Source organism: Eutrigla gurnardus, assembly GCF_963514095.1.
Source record: "Eutrigla gurnardus genome assembly, chromosome: 2".
NCBI lineage: Eukaryota > Metazoa > Chordata > Actinopteri > Perciformes > Triglidae > Eutrigla > Eutrigla gurnardus.
This window is the reverse complement of record NC_139916.1, coordinates 21,483,705-21,505,413: the sequence shown is the minus strand read 5'-3', so window position 1 is coordinate 21,505,413 and position 21,709 is coordinate 21,483,705. Positions and strand designations below refer to the sequence as shown.

Genomic DNA, 21,709 nt, shown 5'->3' with positions numbered 1-21,709 from the left:
GCTTATCTCAGAACAATTTACACATGAGTAATGGCTCCAATGTTTTGTTTATATTATTGAAATACAGAAGTACAAGTACTTACAAAGTACGTAATTAGCTAGAAGCTAACACTTTGTTATTTTAAATTAACATATGACTGAAGCTTCTTGTTATCACAGTCTTTATGGATCCATATTTAGCCCACGAAATTTTAGATGAAACATTGTGGTTTCGCCCAACAATTGTGAAAGTGTAAAACTCTACAGTGTTGACAGTGATTTTAAATATTTGAATTGATTTGCACAGTCAGTCAGTGGTTTACAGGCTGCTACAGCTGCGCGGCGAGGGGGATTCATCTGTCCCATCCTGACTGTGTGCGGATTAGGAGGAGGAGGAGGAGGAGGAGGAAGGAGTGTGCTGCGGATGGATGGGACTCACTCACGGACTGCGGGAGAGTCACGGCGGTTATGCCGAACAGGCAGCGGCTTCCCTTTCTGGACTTTTCTCGTGAACTCTGCACAAGCGACTCATCGTCCACCATACGAGCCTTTTTATTGCGCCTAAAAGTCTCCTCTTTGAAGCAGAGAGAGGCGGATTCATTTGACTGACCCGGGGCCGGCTGAGACGCTCCGCTCACAGACAATACGATCACCACAACAAAAGACAGAAGGTGAGAAACGTTTCATTTCTATACAAACATAACCGGCCGGAGCTTATTTGGCACTTATTTTGTTGTTTTTAAATCAATATCCGTTTTTTTATCACTAGTAATAGCCACGCGGTTGGGTTTTGATGCATTTTGTAATGACTTGTACTTTATTTGGTCAATTAAAACGCTCATGTTTGTATTAGTCTTTAAATGCTGTATATTATGCAGCATTCAGTGCAGGAACAAGTCTTTTGTGCTTCTGCCTCACTATTATTCAACAGTGGTCATGTGCTTCTGTTTGAGTAGAAAATAAACTGGCAGCATGTCTTTTACCTGACTTCTGCTGTCTGAATGTCAGCTGTGTGTCAGCTGTTGACATGTCAACATCAGTGCTTTCTTTGCTGGTCAGATAATGACATTGTTGAGTTGTTAATGGCTTTTTGGACAGTGCACCTGAAAACTGAAGGGATGGGAGAGAGAAATAAGCATATCTGTACTGTTTATAAAGTAAAAACGAATCTTATTTCTGTTTTGGCTCTGTGGTCAGCTGGTGTGCTCCACTCTGTGTGAATATCCTGTTTCCTGGACTAAACAAACAATAGGAAGGCAGGCATGGCAGGCATATGATATCCTGTGTGTGTGTGTGTGTGTGTGTGTGTGTGCGCTGGTGTTGGCAATAAACAGGATGATACTTTCCTATGGGCCTCTAAGAATATATGTCACACATAAAAACTAATGTAGTCTGACACACGGCAGGTCTGTCATGAGGGAACCGACTGACACGAGTCTTGTGAGCGATAGTGAACAAAGACACGGGACTGGTTTTGTATAGGTGATGATATTAAATTTGTGCCTCGTGAGAGCAACATGTGCTCACTTTCTGTCTTTCTGACACACACACACACACACACACACACGCACTCATGGACAAACTGCAAAGGCCAGCGCTGCTTTGTGTTGACTTTATTCTGGGATGTTCAGCTGCTTTTAATGGGGTCAGCGCTTCCGATTCAATAAAGCTATTAACCGTCACAGAATTGTCTAACGTGGCTGCTCTACTTGCCACGGATAGGAGTTATTTGCCAATCAGGGTCCATTAACAACCTTATCTATACACAGCGGCCTCTATGAGAGTAAAGAAGATCATAAAAGTCCACCTGGGGACGAGTGTGACCTGAGCCGGTGATGTGTTCCCACCTCTCCTCAAAGCCCCTGTTTTGTGTTCAAAGTGGTTCATCAGCATTTTTTCTTTTCTTTCCCACACATCTTTATTATTGCTCTCTGCACAGAGATTTGAATGAGAGCATTTGTCAGTTGGGCTATGTGATACTGTTGTCATGCAGGTTCATACAATTCAACACTTCGGCTAGAAAACAAGAGTTCCTTGCCGGACTGGTTCTGACAACAGTTTTCCTTCGCTCAGAAACATCAAACTCTTGATCAAAGTCTGGCATGCAAGTTACAAACACTTTTTTTTTATGCACAGGTAACGAGTTGCTGTACTACATATTGTGTTTTTAAAAAACTACCAAGATCACAACAGCTTTAACATCTGATGTCTGGAGGGTTTGTAATGGGAGAAAGTCTGTGGTATAGTTTGTTACAGGATAGAGAGAAAATCATTAAAAACTTTAAGGTGTACATTAGTGACTTTGTATTGCACTTACATAATGCTGAAGCACTCACAAGGGGCAGGTTAAATAAAATAATTGTCAAAATTGAAGAAGCAGAGCCTCTGAAATCCTGACTTTTAGCCTGAGTGCAGTCTAGCACATGTCCTCAGCGCTCCCTCCAGAGCCACGGAGGACATTATTCAACGCTCTGTAAACGTGGTGGAGTAACCTTTTAAAGCAAGACTGGAACTGCTATATATTGACTAAGAAGCAGTTTAGTGATTCGTTAAAATTCTAAGCTATTCTAACAGTGACACAAGTCAAAAAGAGTGTAAAAGACAGCTAAGCCAAGTTCACACTACACGATCTTCAAAGTCGTCAGATTGCTGTTCTGTTCACACGACACGACATGCTGTCTTGTAATCTGGAGTCTGGAAGTCGTTGTGGTTTGACGGGGGTCAAAATACAAGATCGGGAATCCCAGAGGAGGTTACCAAACTATGTTTTAAATACACGAGAAGTGACACGGGCGATGTTGATATCAGCATGTGTGTTAACTATAATTTCTACCAGTCACTGATCAGTCATTGTTGTATGTACATATCACACTCAGATCTATCTCCAAGGTTTCCCCTCAACCCTCTCGCTGTCATTGGCTGTAGCTCACTGACGTGTTCAGATATTAAGCCTAAATATATGGAATCCATCTGCGATCTCTTGACCCGCGTCTTCGGACACATCGCACACGGTTCCCAAGTGCCTACGTGCAAGTGCCCGGGCCGATGAAGATTTGTCTCTGATATTGGTATTTTGTGTAGGAGCACCAATACTGCCTGAGAGCATAAAACCAGGGCTAAAGTCATGTAGTTCACCCACCCACCAGATCAGCAAGTGTTTTGCTGTTGACAGAAGTGGAGAACATGGAGGTTGTGGATTGACACTAGTATATGTAAACAGGCTTAGGCACTGAAGCGTTTTCTAGATGTGTTTGTGGGTCAGCAGTAATCGATGGGCTCCAATTCAGATCAGGCCAGAGGGGGCATCTGAGTGAAGAGGCTGGGACCTGGCTTGTTGAGTATGTTTAGTCCAATGATTTAGTCCAAAATCCTTTATCACACATGTCTGAGTGCTGCCAGGTTTGCTGTAAATTCCACAATGCTTGCAGTTCCTTCAGTAACATAATCACCGCAAACACGGTTCACACTGAAAGTTGTGTCAACAGGACTCTGTTCCTTATTGGCTGTGGACCAACTCAGCAGAGTGCAGGCACTACATCTCTTTTCCTTGTTTCATGTCTGCTTTGTCCCACAGACAGGACATCCTGAGTAAAACAAAGAGTCTGCCCGTTAGTTTCACATATTAAACCCAGACATTGTGAAACATCCCACGTTCATTGTGTGTTTTCTTAATTTACGATTCTTGTATAAAAAAAACCCCACATGACAAAGTGTTTCATGACATGAAAATACTGTTGTCTTTTGTTTGACTGTGAGGGATTTGGTCCTTTTAATGTGGGCCTAGTGAATAATAATGCTCAGGGTTGGTCTGTGTGTTTATTCCCCTTCAGACTAGAGCAGAAAACACTAGCATCAGCCCTGGAGAGTGGCTCTCAGCTGGTTGGTAATTCCTCTGGGAGCTGGTTTCCATAGCATTTAGATGAAAGAGACTGCATTTAAATCAAGCTCCAATCTTTTTAAGGACAGAAAGATTCTCCCTCCAAACCACCTCCTTATGAATTATTGAAAGAATGGACACAAGGATGAATTTATTGGTTAGCCATGTGAATCAGTGGCTATTGACCCCAGCACTTCAGCGTAAAACCCCCCAGTCCCGGGGGAATGTTTGTGGGAAATTAATCACAATTCCAATAGTGTGTGCTTTATGACATAACAACAACCGCTACAAATTAGGTTAAACAGTAGGTTGGTCATAAATCATCTTTCAACTGTTTTAATTGCACAAAAAGCAATAGTGACCTTTGTTTTGTGCTTCTCTCTTCAATAGAAAAGTGTTTATTTGTGATTTCTGACCAAAATGTGTAGATGTTTTGTTCAGCTCTGATATCGTATAGAGTGAATTAAAACATTACAAATGCAAACATTAGCAAACGGTTTTAGATGATAACTTATTTCATTTTGAAAACAATATTTCAAAGTGAATATGGCAAAATCATTATTAATAAATAATCCTGGTTTTAAGAAAAACTCAACCCAGAGCCAAAGTGAAACCAGAGCATCCTGTTTGTTTTCCAGAAAAAAACCTCATTCAAAATTCCTACTAAAAATGTGCCCCTACTTCAATTTCACATCAATTTGTACATTAAAAACATTGTAATATTGTTATTTATTGGAATTGTCTAGTTTTTACAGGTCCAATTTTCACAAACCTGAGTGCGTTGGGGTTAAAGGTCATGTTTTATGAGTTAAAGATATTACACACCCTGAATACCGATGTGGTTAAGGTGTCGGAGGAGCTGTTTGACGATCCGTTTAGCATTTCTCATCCAATCTGATGTCCCTTGAGGTCCTCACTCAACAAAGTGCTCGTTCGATCAAACCCTTTCCGACACCAGTATCACGTCTGCATCAAGGTGTGAAGAAATTAAAACTGCAATCTATTGGTTTTGTGTGCGGGGACACTTATTTTATTTAGCATGAAACCAATGCCAATGGTTAGTTGGGGGCGTTTTTTTTCATGGTGGACACAAATTGAACACATCCACATGACATCCACATTTGCAACCAGAGCTCTTACAGACGTAATAAATATTGAGGAAGACTATTAATGGGGGGAAGACTGTCAAACGGTTCGACACCGCGTGTCACAAAGTGTTGTTGTGAAGTGATAATTGTCCCAAACCAAATTAAAAGGTTTTGTTGCCAAAACTTAATCTAAGTTTTGTAGCATAATTACATCCTGACTGAACAAGAAAAAACATGGTGCAGACACAAACTTTACTTTCAATTAAAATACATTAGTTTGAAAGTCGTGTTGAGCGACATGAATAAAAATGTATGTCCATGTACACAAGTCAGTAGACATCTGTCTTTGAGGAGAAACTGTCAACATTTTATTTCCTTTTGTACGATTAATCGTGTCACTCATCGTGACCGCAGGTTTTTTGCCTGTGTGACCATCAAGAGCAGGTATGAACACTTTTCTCTAAAACATAGGCTGCCGAGTCTTTAAAACTATCACCTGTTTCACTTGCAAAGTTGCACTATGAAGGGAACAAAATGGAAGAGGACAGTCTTTAAGGAACATTTTTTTTTCTTTAATGAAACGATTTATTCAGAATGGCTGTTTGTTCCCTCCGAATGATCCACATTTCCTATTCAGTATTTGTAAATCTAAAGGTGTGTTACTGTGCAGGAGGGAAGGTGAGATATAGATCCATGCAGGCGAGCACCTGCTTCCTGCTGGGTTCATCCACAACCGCAGGCAGTGGAGACAGCCTTCAACCCAAAGTGATCTATGCAGCGTTACATTCCAGTAAAAGAGTAAAAATCCCTCATTTTTTGGTTTGTTCTCCTCCTCCTCCTCCTCCTCGTCCTCCTCCTCCTCCTTCTCCTCGTCCTCATGTGCCTCTCAGACTTGGATGTAATTTCTGTGAGGCTGAGAAAATGAAATTCACAACAAAGCAAAGCCCTCTATCACCTTTTTCTCCATCTGTGCTGCTGTTGGCTTGCCTACGAGGTTTTGGAACGAGAGGAAGACGGGGAGTGTCTTCACTGTAATTATGCTGCTTCGGTGCCTTTATCCATCCATCTCTCTCTCGTGATAACTCTCCATTTTATCCTATTTTCCCCTTAAATACACACTACACCGACCACAAGCGCACACACAGCAGAGCAGTGTGGTGATGATGCCGAGGCTGAATGGTAATGACCGGAAAGAGATTCCCTATGAGTGTGTGTAAGGTAAAGGAGGAGGGGGTGGACGGAAAAGGGCCTGAGCTGCTATTATTAGCCTCTCAGGCACAAACAGAAAAAGGTACATGGTGTCGAGCCTGGAAAAAATCAAACAGACGTACCCCACAGCCTTGGATCCACAGTGATCGATAGTGCTCAACGCCGTTTCACATGTTTAGAGCCAGAAGGGATGGGGGCATAGTAAGGAGAAACACTTCTGTGAATATGGGATCCTCTGAGTCTCACAAACCCCCCACAAAGTGATTTCCTGTGGAGTCGGTGCGCTTGGTGTTTCGTTTTTTTCCAACCTCGCCTCGATGAGTTTTCTTTTCTTTTGGTTGTATTTGTCAGTGGATTTACGCCGTGCGTGTCATTGGATTCCGACGTGGACGGCGGTATAGAAATGGGAGGCGGTAACGGTGCTCATCCACTACAGCTCAGCATTCATCATTAATGGAGTGTGATGTGAGCTTGTTTTACCGGGTTAATAATGGAAACCTGCACGTAAACCGACACTCACACATACACACTAGAGCCCTCCAACTCACATCCCCTGCTCTTAAGAAAGAAAGAAATCATCCAGCTGCAGTCACCTTCACCGCTGCAGCTGGGGATGAAGAGGACAAGGGGGGGGGGAGTCATTATCACCTGCCCTGTGGACCGAAACCGAGCACCCTGCTGGTCCACTCACACAGGCCACTGCTCAGCGGCAGGGCCAGAGGGCTGTGGAGAATGACCGCATGTTAGCAGCAACATGGCGGACAGATGCAGGGTGTGGCGATACAATGACGAGGAAACATGTCAGAGGAAAGCCTGTAATTCAATAGAGAAAGCCGTCTTTGATCCGGAGGTCTTTTCAAGGTTGCATTGTGTTCCTAAGAGCCTACGCGACTTCCTTTTTAAGATACATGGGTTACTCATATGTGTGTGTGTGTGTGTGTGTGTGTGTGTGTGTGTGTGTTAAACCTTTCACCTACTGTACTGCTGGATGGGTCACATTCACAGACGCATGCATTCTAAACCAAACAACTTAACGTGTCCTTCAGCAACATTAGCCTCTGTCGTCGTATGTGCAGAAACCAGTGGTGTCTGAAGAGTGGTGGGTAGTGGACTGAACTGGGGGTGGTGTGCAGGGTGCAGTTGTAACAGGTGTACACTGGGAGGTAAGATAATACTGTATCCCCGGGGGAAGGCAGCGGTTGGTGAGGCTGTGGGAATGAATAGTGGTGTTAGCGTACTTGCAGATACATTTTTTTTTCTGTCTTACAAACCACACCGGGGTTGGAAATGTTTACTTGACAGTGGTGCTGAAATGATGACTTTATTAATTGATGAGTCGATTGACTGAAATTGTATCCAATTTTGAGTAAATGAGGATTTGCTGCGTTTCTCAGTGTTATATTGTAAATGTATTGTTTGATAGCTAACTACAAAAAATAATGTCTGCTTTGTACCGTTTTCCTATTTCTGACATTGCAAATATGTTAAATTAATAGATGATGACTTTATTTCGAGTGTTGCAGAAATCTTTCATGTATTTGAGTTGTTATGACATCTTGTTTGATGAAACTGATATGAAGCCGGCTGAAGTAGTGAAATGACATTATAGGGCTTGTCCTGTGATAAGCATGGAGCCACTGTAATTTATTTAACTATCCAGATGACTGGTGATCTGTGTGAATGGCTTAAATGAAATTACTGCCATCCCCTGGTAATACTTCCACAGTGCATGTGGGTAACAATGATCTGCATACAGATGGTCTCAAACTACTGTACATCAAATATTAAACTTTCAGTAGATAATGGAAGGTTTTGTTTTGCAGTTGTGTCCCCCAGGTGAATTAAAGTCCAATATTTACTCTTGTTTTAACCTGTTTAGGTCTCCACCAGCTACTGATAAAAAGCTAGATGGTAGATTTGTTTCAGGAGCTGGAGCATCTGAGTTGAAATCAACTTGATGAGAGACATGAGAGTGAACCAAAACAAGCTGTGAGCCTGAAAACCAGAACAACAAGATGGAAAACTGAGAGCAACTGCAGAGTCAGGTGATCTCAGTGGGTTTGTTTTGAACACAGTGATTTTCACCAATTTAAATAGGAAGAAATATAAGTTCAGCTTTATGTTGCTGCCTTGTCTCTCACCCTTGCCTCTTTTGTTGGATTTGAACCTACTTTTCATTTAAAAAACGTATTTTATAACCAATAAAATATTGAAAAGAAATGAGACATGATTCCATCTGTAGTGTAGCAGCTGTTTCAGAATATGTGCTGGTGTAATAACAGCAAAAGTGCTGAATTAAATGTTCTAGCGGCAGTGAAACAAGAACAGATGCTCTGTTTCGAGGCTCTTTCTCCTACAAGCTCTACCTACTTGTAAATCCCCATTTGACTCCCAACCACCCACCCTCCCAATCATGGCACCTATTGAAATCACTCTGACAGAGCTGGGATCTTTGAGAGCTTTCAAACCCACGAGAGCTTTTGTGCTCATACAGCAGGACAAGAATAGAGGTTTCCTGCCACATCGGTGGCTTAATAACGCTGTCATGACAGTGTCTAGGGACAAGGGGCTTTCTGGTACATTGATTGAAGGTGATGTCTACTTGTGCCACACAGTTTCTGCAGTGTGTCTATACAGCACACTGGTGAGCAGAGTGCAGTTTTGAACATACAGTATGTGGATCTGTTGTGATTTCTCAGACATGTGTTGTCTGGCAAGACAAGGCCATCTATCCGATCTGATTATCAAGTTAGTAAATTGGATAGAGAGTGATAAGCCAGAGGGTCTCATTACCGCACGTCGTCTAAATGCAGATATCAACCGCCACTCTGCTCACTGCGGCGGCAAAATGGATGCACTTCATTGTGTCTACAATGCATGTCATGTATTGGTTTGATTTGGAGGGTGCCATAACCCCTGCTGGGAGTTTTAGTGGTCTTGACTCCACATTAAGGGCTCGGTTTCTGGTTATCAGACTAAACCTATTTCCTCAGTTCTAAAATTACAGTTTACAAAGGACAAAGACAAACCACAGCAAAACAGGGAGTGTCTATGGCTTTTTTAGCCATGTTCGAGAAATGGCAGTGTGATTTGATGGGTTAGTCAGAGCACCACATCGGTCCAGGCTGGAACATCTCATCAACTACTGGACAGATGACCATGAAATCTGGTTCAGACATCCGTGGCCGGTCAGGGTGAACCGTAATTAGATGACTTTTCATCTTGCATCATCCATCGGATCAAATATCTGCCAAGCTAATGACATTCCTATCAGCCTCATCTGTACTTTAGCGTAAACAGACTAACACACTACACTAAAATACTGAACATTGTGTACAATACATCTGTTAGACATCAGCTAAATGTTAGCATGCTGTTATTATTGCTGATATTGCACATCCTGCACAAAACGGCACAAACCTCTTTTTGTTTAACTATCAAATTGTACATAATTCATTATTATAGTACGGCTATAGTGTCTTTTTCATGTTTGTGGTAATTTTTCTACTCCTTGACTGCAGTACTTTGCTGTATTGTTAATTCTTTTTATGTATTGTGCGCACTGAACACCAAGGCAAATTCCTTGTGTGAAAACATACTTGGCAAGAAACTCCTTTGTGATTTCGGGTTCTGATTATGTCTAGGGTTGTGGTCTAAAAGAGTTAAAAGGGTTTTTAATTTAATCTCAACTTTAAACTATCATATTAAGAAGCTTACAATTAACTGTGTCCTTTTCCTGGACCTCCACAAACTCCCCGAGGCATCGCTCACAATTATGGATAGAAATGAAAGAGATTATGGTTTTATATCACTTATATTTGTTGATCTTATTCCCAGCAAAAGCATGAAACCTTATTCTCAGTGAACTATGTTTGTTACAAGATAGCTCATTTATAAAAGTAATGAAATATAAACATGGGAATGGTTTTGTAATATCTCCTCAATTTCAGACCTTAAGCCCTCCACACATTTATTCTTTCTTTCAGACACAATATCAGTGTAATAATCTTCTTAAGCCAAACAATTTTTTATTTTTTTCCCTCCCTGCAATAATTTGACATCCATCGCCTCCAGGCTCATTACAGCCCCTCACTGGTGCTGTCTCTTCCCCTCCCCCTCCTCTGCCTCATCTCTCTTGCTTTCTCTTTGTTTCATTTGCACGCCTGTGGAGATGTCCACAGTGGCCATTCATATTTTCCACCACTTGGCTATAATATTGAAAACTAGCTCTTTATGTTTCTTCTAAGAAAGGTCTGTATACGTCAGAGCGCCCGCAGTCCCTTGGGGCAACATAATGTTGCAGCAGACACTGTGAGGCTACTGTTTGGCACCGTGGCCTCTGCTACCCCCCTCCTGCCCTCCGTACATTCACCCCCCACTCTGACCTCCTCCTCTGCATAGCATCTGTTTTATACACACACATGGTTTGCCGTGGCCTGTGGCCTCCAGTGAGCCACTGAGCGCCGTCTTGTAGCAAGTGGTGCTGGTCAGAAATCCCCAGACGCAGTCAGCAAGCCTAAAGGTGGATGTCTGCAGCCTGAAGCCCTCTGGGCCCTCGCCTCTTTCCTTGCCTACTTTTATTTTCCTACCCCCTGCCTGGCCACACAAAGCTGGGATTGACTGTACCGCTTAAACACACAAAAAAGCTTTTCTGTCTCACCATTCATTTGCCAAATGGAGCCTTATCACATGGTGTTAATTGACTGTAATTATGTCTTGTGAGGTTTTTTGTTTTTTTTAAACAGATGCAGTGACAATCACTGTCAAGATGTATAATGGCAACCTCTCACTCACTGGCACAGTTACCAAAAACCTTAGAGTAGACATATTTTAAAATGTGTAGATTTGAATGTTTTTAAAGCATGTTTCCAGAGAATGAGCAACAGCAAGAACAGACAGAAGCCGTGGTGTATTTTCAGGCTTCCAGTAGCAAAGCCCATTATGCAAAATGTGGGACATGGCCAGAGAAGGCCCTCTTTCATGTTTTATGAACCTAATCTATTCGTCAATGATGCATGACTACAAATCACTCCTAGTTTCATGATTTCTGACAGCTGTGTCCACCTGCTCCACTTCTAACCACGAGCGTCAGGAAGCTTGACAAGTGAGTGTGCAGGGTCCTCTGAGGCGAGCGCATCACAACTTACAACAATCTGGCATGTGTGTGTTTGCTAAGGAGTGTGTCGGACATACTGCACAGCATATCTTCCATTCAGCGTGTCAGCTGCAGTCTCAGTATGTGGTGGAGCTCGTCAGCTGTAGGCCCGTGTGGATGACAGCTGCTCCCCTGCCCCGCTCAGCCTTTGTTATGATCACTCGGAGGCCTTCCCCTTTTAGACAATTAATCTACCACTTACTGTACATGGTAATTGCCATCCCATGTTGAAATGAGCCCTGGGACAGCGAGCTGTGATGATCTTGGCAGCACGGCTGCCCCTGTCATGCCCTTCCTTGTATTCTCAATGGATTCAGCCCTATTAATACTGAACTTCTGGGACTGAACAAAGCAGTGGGCAAAATTGTAACAGCCTGTCTGTCTGTATCCGGGCATCAAAAATGATTTTTTTAACCTTATAGAGAGGGCATGGCATTGGCATGAAGATAATGGGAAAACCTTCCAGACAACATCATTTACCAAACTATTTCCAGCACTTCATGTACTTCCCCTTTCAGGAGGGTTGCGTGAGACACTCGATTTCCCCATCTGCTGGCTATAAAGGGTCATTGCAGCGTGAACACTAAGTATGTCAGCCACCACTGCACTTCAACAACAATTGATTGTAATCTGCCTGAGAGGGTTAGTATAACAACAGCTTGAATAGAATGAGCCTTTAAGTGAGCACAGTCTTGTGTGCAGCACATGACTTGTGTAGAGAAAGAGAGTGACACTTAGTGACATCAGAGCGGGTGATGGTGTGAGGTCATGGTGTTTACCGCCGTGGTGCCAGGCTGGAGACGGGGAGAAGAGGGAGACAGTAGCCATTTATACTGAGTCAGATCAGCAATGCATGCTGCCTGCAAAAATACATTATTCAGAAGGGCACTTTACCCCCCTGACATGCAATATCTCATTCATGTACTCCAAAATGTTACATTACAGCATTTATTGGCTTCAAAGTTGGAGCATTTCATAGTGAAATCAGTGTGAAGTCAAAGAACCTTATGTGATCATTCGTAAGTTACTGTGGTGATGAATTTATACACAAAGCATCATCAATTTTGTATGGGTTGTGAAATGTGAAATGGGTTGTTCATAGTGACAAAGAATGACTTGACTTTGTTCCCCTCAGTTCTCAGACAGACAAAGTTAGCAGCTAGCTGGTGAACATAGTGGAGAACTTAGCTGCTAAAGACCTGGATATTTCCCCCACGAGTTAGTAGAGACCAAACCAGAGCTATAAGAAGCGTGAATGTTGGACTAACATTATCTTAATGAATGATAATGTTGCTACGGGTCTGCTGGATGATTTTTTTCTTTTAACGACCATAGGCAGATTATTTTCAACACATATTTACATTTATTGTACGTCAAGTGACGTAGGATGAAGAGCGAAAAGGCCAGGTTGGATGGTTGGGTCAAACAAACACAGGACTTTCACCCAAGAGACAGCTGAAAACGTACATACGAATCTTCATACATAAGCAAAGTTGCATGAGAAAAGTATGTATCTCAACCTAAACTGCAATCCCTTCCTAAACCCAATCAATTGTTTTGTTTCCTTGACAAAAAGACAATGGGAGTTTTTTCTTTGGATTCTTGCAAAAAATTAGCTCCCAAAACATGTTGGTACTTACACGTTTTGTTCAGCAAGATAATCTTTACGGCATTAACGTTATGAATGAACTGCACCATGGTCGTATAGCCTGATTATATACAACAAGGCTGTTAAGGCGGACTAGTTCGTGTGATGATGTTTTGTGGTGTCATTTAGACACTTATTTTAACCGTTTTTGTTACGTTACACTGTCCCTAAGTGACCAAAAAAGTCTGATGCTAAAGAGACTGAGGTGTGGACACAGACAACTTGAGGATCAGACAGTGCTCATTGTCGACCTCTCAGAGATGGCGCAGAGAGTTAATTCCCCATTTCCCCACGGGACGCCCTCTCTGAGCGAGACTCCCACAGATTGATTCTAGCTGAGGTTGTTGCCTACATCTTCACCCCACCGAAACCCCAGTAGAAAGGCTGGAAATCAACTGGGATTATCTGTGGCCTGCAGGCATTTGGCATACGTGTGTGTGTGTGTGTGTGTGTGTGTGTGTGTGTGTGTGTGTGTGTGTGTGTGTGTGTGTGTGTGTGTGTGTGTGTGCATGTTCACAAGAAGTGTGGGAGGCTCTAGAGACAATGCCTGCATGCCCTTACACTGAAATATAACTCTTCTTTGTAGTGGTTTACTACACTGCCTTCACCATATTTAATTCATGTCATATATTTTGTAGTCTTAAAGTCTTACATTTAATTGAATGTTAATTACTTATTTTTCTAAAATAAATCTGTCTTGATTCCAGCGGCGACTCATACAAATGGAACGTAGACAGATAATTACTTTTTTTTTTTTTTTTTACTGCATGTGAAATACTGTGCTGCCAGTTATTTATGAAATATTTATGGAAATGATGTGGAGCAGAACACATGGCGATCATGTGTGTGATCAACAGCAACTTGTGTTCACCATATGTTTGGCTGTCTCGGTCACCATCGCTCCAGGCAGCTGTGGCCTCGCACATCTGTCCGCGTTTATCATGGTGAGCTGGTTATGCTGGATCTATACCTTCACAACGGGTCTCTGGGGACGAATCCTGGTTTCCAGAAATACATCCATCCAGTTCTTGCAGTGGTGGATTACAGCAACAATAGCATTTAATCCTGTTATTTTATTTGTTTACGTTCCACAGGAATGAACTTATTTCTTAGAGATGGTTGAGTGACGTCACACTGTGTGCGTCAGTAATATATCTGGTTGTGATGCATTATTATTCTTATGTTATAGCAGCTTGCAGTACACATAAAGAAGTGTACAATGTCTAATGTATTTAAGATAAACAGGATGATTCACTGCCAATCACAGACTGATTTATATTAAAGGAATCATTTAACATTTAGAAAACAGACTTGTTTTTTTGCTGGGAGTTAGATGAGAAGATTGATGCCACTCTCGTGTCCGTGTTGTTAAGTATGATGCTACAGCCAACAGAATGCCAGATTAGCTCAGCACAAAGACTGGAACAGGAAAACAGCTGTCTTCCTGTGGTCTCGTTTCTGTTGAGAGTTGCTCATGTCCTGTATTCATCGGGCACTCATGAGGAAATGGAGGTAGGTAAAGACAAATTTCATGAGCTGATGAGCAAGCAAGTTTTCTCTGTATCGCCTATTTTACCTCAAGTTTGAGAGCAGGGTGGATCAAACATAACAATGATCTTCAGTCCGTGTTGTTATTTGGTAACCACTAATAAATAAATAAGTTGTTTAGGAGCAAGTAAATATTTACTTTGGGCAAGTAGATTTCTGACCCACTTGACTATTTGACAGATTATTATTATTATTTATTTATTTATTTACATTGAACACTAATTTGGTTGCTCATTTTAGGATCTGTCTTGCTGTTTGAGCAGTTCTCTGATCAGATTTCTGACATGACTGCTGTCTAATATAATATTACCGGAGTAGTATTTTACATGTTGTGGCTGGAACTGTGGTCTGCTGTGATCTCCACATTTTTCTTTTACTTTCTGCTCATTTTAGGACTGAGAGACGGCTCTCTCTCTTCTTGTCAGCACTGTTGAGGTTGTTTGACCAAACTGGAACTGTCCCAGGTTAACTGGTGGGCTTTAGAGGTGCTGGTAAGCTGACTGCTGGCTCTGGCTACATAGTCCATGTACAGACATGTGAGTGGTAGCCTATTTGATTGCCTCATCAAAAGCAAATAGACACATTGCACAAAATGCACAAGTATGTCTTTGAGAGTACAGTACATGATTTATTTGTGCCTGGATATGTTTTTAACATATAAATCCTGTTGTCCCAGCTGCCTGCCACTGCTCAGTATAGTTGACTGCATGTAGCATGGTAATTGTTATGCTCATTTCCAACACGTGTGCTTTGGAGCGGATTTATACACGTCGTACATGCATTACAGCATGCAGTGGAGCAAATCGATGTGCGATGGGTGCTATAGCTTCTGTTTATTACTTGTTTGTGTAGTGTAGGGTGACTGAGTACATATGGAACCTGTGGGAGCTGTTTGCCCGAGCAGCTCTACTGCCTCCTCAATAACAGTTGATGAGCCAGAAAACCTCGCTCATTTACTTTCCTTGCCATGTTTTTGAGATTTACTAATAAAACAAAATTAAAGGTAGGATTCTCTAACCTTTAGGCGATATGCGCTCATTGTGTTCAACCAAAACGGCGCCATTGTGACTGTGGACATTTCTTGGAAACTGGGTTGACGTAAACAAACAGCAGGATATTGTTTCCGCTGAGAGCTGCTCCATCTTTTCCTCCTGCGTTGCGTTTCCTGCAGCGTTCTCTAACATGTTTATCTGAGTCAGGTGTTTGGGCTTGTTAACTGCAGCTGTGCAACGGCAGGCGTCTGGTTGTGGATCCAGAGCCTCTGCAGTCTTACATCAAAGTCTTTTCCTAAATGTTTCTCCCATGCAGTTTTGCTGTGTCAGTTCTACCCTCCGCGCTGATCCAAACAGGGACAATTATTTTGAACGTTCCTGCAGAATAAAATGGGTGGAGATGTCTGGTCTCCTCAGGAAATTGCCCCAACATCCCAGACAATGTGTCAGTCCGTTCCCACACCCATTTTCAGACAATGAATTTGAAATGCACGCCGACATTTAAAGCAATACAATTTGAAAAAAGTAATCGGCCTTAGCTCAGCAAAATGAATGCAGCGTATTTTGGTCCGACTTCATTTTGTGATCTTTATTTTGCAGAAGAGAAAAGTCACGGCAGTGACCATTGTGATACTGAGTTTGCAGAGTAAAGTGTTTATGACTGTTGAGGTTGAGTGCCGGCTGGAGCTGGTTTCCGTGTACGGTGTGTTTGTATACAAGTGTGTTTATGTGGCGGGGGAGACCGAGCCGCTGCAGCAGGGGCCTCGTGGTTCTTGTCCTGCCCTCCAATGCACTCCCTTCACTATGAGACAGTGTTTTGGACCGGGGCCCAGGACCAAGCCTGAGGCATGCTGCTCCGCTCCAGCCTCTCCAGAGCGCCGACTCTCACTGACATTACATCAGCTGGGGAAACATAGTCGACTGTGTGTGTGTTAGTGTGTGTGTGTGCGCGCACTGGAGTTTAGATGCTCCTTTCAGCTTGTTTCTCTGAAGCAAAACAAAGTGGTCTGCAGATCATCTCTTCTCCTGGTTCTGCAACCGTGAGGCGTCATCGATAGTAGAGGCAGCAGCAGCTGGCCGTCAGGGAGTAAAAGCAGCTCACCATGGCCGTGCGCATCATACGTGGAATGGAAGACCTGGTGGCATCGGGGAGCCAGCTCGCCTGGAGCCTGGCGCATCAGACCCTGAGGAGGTGGTACAATCGTGGGCTGATGCCATGCAGACGCTTCCTAGAAGCCTGGTTCAGGATTGGAAAATGCTACCAGGTATGACAGCTCTGTGAGCTTTTGGCAACGGGAATAATTTCAAAGTAAAGACATTTAAATACAGCAGGTTTTATTGATCGCTTTATAGGCAGCATGGAGGATTCATTACCGAGTGCCAGATGGATTTCTTTGATTACCCATTGCTTTTTTTTTACGGCTTTGATTACCCATAATCTATCTCCCTTCAACTTTGCTCCAAGTAAAGCGAGGCGGTGCTTTTTTTCTCATCTGGCTCATTAGTGTATGCATGTGTTTATTTGTGCGAATGCAAGGAGGCTCGGGCTGCCTCTTGGTGAGTCACAAAGGCTGTTTTTTAACAAGGGGTCTCTCCCTCAGCACATATGGCAGTCATTAGAAAGCAGCATGACCGGCCGTTTGATCTCACTGATGAGGAGAACTTTCAAAGTTGTCTTTGAAATGCATTGTTGCTGGAACACCTGAACACTGTCTGTGGTTGGAACATATGCTCCTTGAATGCTCTCTGTCTAAACAGAGTTCAGGGTTGCTCTTCTTTTCCCAGCATACTGCCATGTGACCCTTTTTGTAGATTTTTGCAAAATTTTTAACTAGTTTTTACTACTAAAAATACAATTATGAAGTTATTAAGGTGATACACAACATTTTTCAGATAATTTCTCTCAAGCTTGCAAGACCCTTTAAAAGCACACAGACACCTTTTTAAACAGCTTTCTGAGTCATTTGCTCAATCGCTCTCTTCACACTTATAAGAAGTCTGTCAGGTCCCTTTAATCTGTTTTTTTCCCCTGATTTTCTTGAAAGTAGCAATACTACATCATAAAAAAATGTTTTACTTTGTTTTTTAAGTAAAGGTCTTGCATACAAATCAAAAGTAAACATGCTCATCATGCAGAATGGCCTCTGTGTTATATTATGATTTAACTGGATTGCTGCTTTAAATGCTTTGAAACCACATATTTTGCTTGTAAAATCTGAATTTAAAAAGTAAGTTCTAACAATAAATAAACAGTAAAAAATACAAAATGTCAATGCAGAGTGGAAGTATAAGGTAGTATAAGCTAGCCGTGTGGGTACAGCTCAGCCTGGGCAGGTCAGTGTGGCTGGAGGGGTCATGTGAATTGAGCACCACCGGGGCTCGTAATGACAGAGCTTAAAGGGGATGACCTCCCTGACACAGTTGCGACCTTTCTTTTTATCATCTGGGACCTCGCTCTGAAGCTCAGGTCTTCTCTTGGTGTGAGGGCAGCGATCTCTGTCAGCCTTAAAAAAAAAAAAGATAAGAAATTGACTTTGAAAAAGTAGCACCTATCCCAATGATGCTTGTTTATTCATGCAATTGTGAATATTCTACAGTATTACATCAAGGGATACACTTGATCCTTATATTCAATTTTTATATTTTAGGAATTCTGTGACACATTTTTGAGCATTCAGGAGAACATAATTTGAAGGTAAATCTACAATTCAATTATTGGCTTGAAATCAGACTGCAGGCCTTTGTCCATTTATGCCACAATGCACCATTGATAGACGAGGAAGGATAGTACCCTGGACAGCCACAACAATTAATGAAAGGCTTTCTTTAGTGATTAATCCCAGATGAAACTATTATATTCTTGTAAATAAGTTTATATTATATCTTATATCACGATGAAGAAGTTTTGTTTGAGGTTAGCTTCAATATGTTTTATTTTCCCCTTTTTTCCTGTCAGTGCCTGCCTCTTCTGGACCACTGAGATATGAAGTTTAACACAGTCCCACGGTGCAGTGGGTTTGGTGTTGAAATATGGGGGCTTCTAGAGCAAAAGCTAGCACGATAGCAAGTTAGTGTGACTGCAAATAAAACCCTTTTGTTGAGAAGTACAGCTCTTCCCACAGAACTATAAATCACACTGTGGTTTTGGGCGTTGAAAAAACAACAAAGTGGAAAAGGAGCTTGTGCAGTATAAAAGTGAAATGACATGTGCTGTGTTGTGGTGCAGAGAACAATATGTCCTCGTATGAGTGAAGCTTAGCAACGAGTCAGAAGGCGTCTTCCTGGCCTGCGGTCTCGCTGGACGTTAACGTGACCCTCACTTTCCAACACAGAAGCCAACAGTTGGATGCCACATGTTTTTCACTGAAGTCACAGAAATAAAAGGCGTCCTGGACACATTCCTGGGCAAGAACAACGGAGAATTTAGGTTCTGTTCAGTGTCACTGAGATCAGACGGTTAAATACTGTTGATTCTGTGACTTGAAGATGAGGTCCACAGAATAAAGGAATGAGATGGCATCTATTTTATGACCACACTAATCTCCCAATGAATAACAAACAATCAAATGGAACACATGTTTGTCAAAACAAAACAAAAAAACAAACTGTCCTGGTTGAAGATTTGCTTTTAGCCCACTGCTGGCACGCACTGTGTCATTTTGGCACTGCCACCGGGGGGCGCCAATGTCAAGAATTGTAAAAGTCATAGCTGCTGTAATATGTGGATTTATTCTTTTCTATTTCACCTGTCCTGTGCCTTATCTTACCCATGTGGTGGTTTGCTGGACCATAACCAGTGACGTGGTATATTACTACCACAAGCTAGACATACTATCACTTTTGAAAGAAGAATTAATGGAAAAAAAATTTTGAATTCATAAGCTGCTTAACCCAGCATTGTTCAAATCAACACAGAAGCCTTACTTGGTCTGGTATGACCAGTAGTTTGTGGTGGCTTATGTCAGCTAACAACACAGACTGTGTGAACACAAATAAAGAAAGAAATCCACAATGCTTCACGATATATGATAATTAGTACTGAGATTACATTTTCATCAACAGCACTCCACTAGATATTATGAACACTATGTCACCGGAATCTGACCAAAGCCATTACAATATTTTATAACATCTGCCTGAACGTTGACAGCTTAACGTACTGAAATATAACTTAGCTTATATTTGTCGCCGCACAATAATATTTCTACCTTGACCAGCATTGAGAGGCAGATCTGCTGACTGCAAGGGAATGAATCCTAATGCCATTCATCTCAAACAATACAGCGGGAATTCAATTAAACCATGCAGCAGGGCTTTGTCTTTTGGCTTTGTGTCTTAACGGCAGAGGAAAAACTTGGATGTTGACATTTCAGGGATTTTCATTAGACCAGTGATGCAGTGGAAGGATTTGTGGGCAAGAAAGACAATAACATGTGTGAAGCCTGAATGGCAGAATAACCTCAGAGTCCTTGTTTATGATTCATGATTCAACGATAAAGAGCAAATTTATGGCTGAGATTTGACTGCTTACACCTAAGGATGATGATGTCTTTGATGTTTTTTTTGCGTGGGTCCCGTATGGAGACTTGCCCAGTGGCTCCTTCATTCAGCACAGAGACAATGACATTGAGGGGAGTCACTGTTCAACCCCTGGGCTATAGTAGGGGAGGCAGTGGAGAGGTGCAGGTGGAGACGGTGTGCTTTGGCAGCAACTGTGTTGTTTCACAAGAAATGTCACGTCTCATGTTTCTGTCCTCTAGATGACGGAGGGCCGCCAGTGTCAGGTTCACCTCCTTGACGGCAGGAAGTTGGAGCTGCTGGTTCAGGTAGAGGACACTTTCTGCTCACCTCCTCCTCAGGCACAGATTATGCTGCAATATTATATGGATGTACAGACAACGTGTTGGATGCATTGCTGTGTGTTGTTGGTTATTGTAAAGTATCTTGATTTCCTGCTGAAACTGAACTTCTGTGTTTTTAATCTAAAATGTCCAGCCCAAGCTGCTGTCCCGTGAGCTGTTAGATTTGGCGGCCTCGCATTTTAACTTGAAGGAGAAAGAATACTTTGGGTTGTGCTTCATAGATGACACGTAAGTGCATTTCTTAATATAATAAGCATATTTTAAAGAAAAGAGCAATGTCCTTGTAGTGTGTGTTTTATGTGGTCACATTTTCTTTTAATCGAAGGGATCAGTTGATTTAGAACCGATCCAACACCTAAAGAGAGGATAAAACAAGAAGAGAGAAAAATGATGACAGCAGCATTCCAACATTTGATTTTTTTTCTTCTATCCCTGGTCAGTGGCCAGAACAACTGGCTCCAGCTGGATCGTAAAGTCCTTGATCATGACTTCTCCAAGACTTCGGGGCCTTTGGAACTCAAGTTCCTGGTGAGGTGAGTGCTCTCACTGTGAACGCTTGCCAAATGTGGAATACTGCTGTACTAAATTAGAAACGTCAGCCTTTACTGAGGATTGAAAATCCCATGTTCTGTGTATTTGAGTTGTGAATAGTCGCCCTTCATGGCCGCCCACTCTCGTCCAGACCAGCAGGTGGCAGTGATGGAACACAGTTTTACACAGTCTTGCTGTGTTACTGCTGAACTACATTATATTGAACACAATGAAGTCTGTGAATAATGCTGAGGCAATGGTAAAATGCATCGACATTATATTTCAAGTCTTGCTGACCCCCCAACTCTTCCAGGTTTTATATTGAGAAGATCACCTTCTTGAAAGACAACGCCACAGTGGAGCTGTTCTTCCTCAATGCTAAATCCTTAGTGTTTAATGTAAGTGGTTTTAAGCATTTCATTCATCTTCAGTGGTGTTTTATATCCTAGACTATCCTAGTAATCAAAGTTGCCATGATTTTTAGTTCCAGATCATTCAACACAAAGATGAGTGCTTTATGAGATCCAACTATTGATATGCCTTAATTTGCTACTCATAAGAAAGAGATTTAATTCAGCTGGGGTTGACAGTCATATGATTAATATGTTGCACATTGTTGTAATGTTCATACTGATCAATCAACTGAAAAAATAGTAATTGTTTATCTCCTAAAGCTAATAGCTTTATTTTCATTGCTTCATACTTCGTCCTTTTATCTCTATGCCGAATTGTTACACATAAAATGTATAATATGCTACCATATTGGATTCATAACATGCTATTTATTGAGGAAATACATGTCTCTGTAATCTCACAATAT

General features: G+C 42.0%; 1 protein-coding gene across 2 annotated transcripts in view; it reads left to right on the top strand.

Annotated features, from left to right (window-relative positions):
* The first annotated feature begins 536 nt into the window (after positions 1-536).
* frmd4ba (FERM domain containing 4Ba) overlaps positions 537-21,709 on the top strand; it is a 43,101-nt gene continuing 21,928 nt past the window's right edge. The window contains exons 1-5 of one of the 2 annotated variants that reach the window (XM_084037615.1): positions 537-650; positions 20,257-20,322; positions 20,492-20,586; positions 20,799-20,891; positions 21,203-21,287. In XM_084037615.1, coding sequence (XP_083893741.1) covers positions 20,257-20,322; positions 20,492-20,586; positions 20,799-20,891; positions 21,203-21,287 — 339 coding nt within the window. In that variant the 5' untranslated portion in view covers positions 537-650. Of the gene's footprint in view, positions 651-16,564; positions 16,762-20,256; positions 20,323-20,491; positions 20,587-20,798; positions 20,892-21,202; positions 21,288-21,709 lie in introns of those variants that run through there. The other variant, XM_084037614.1, reaches the window with a different exon arrangement.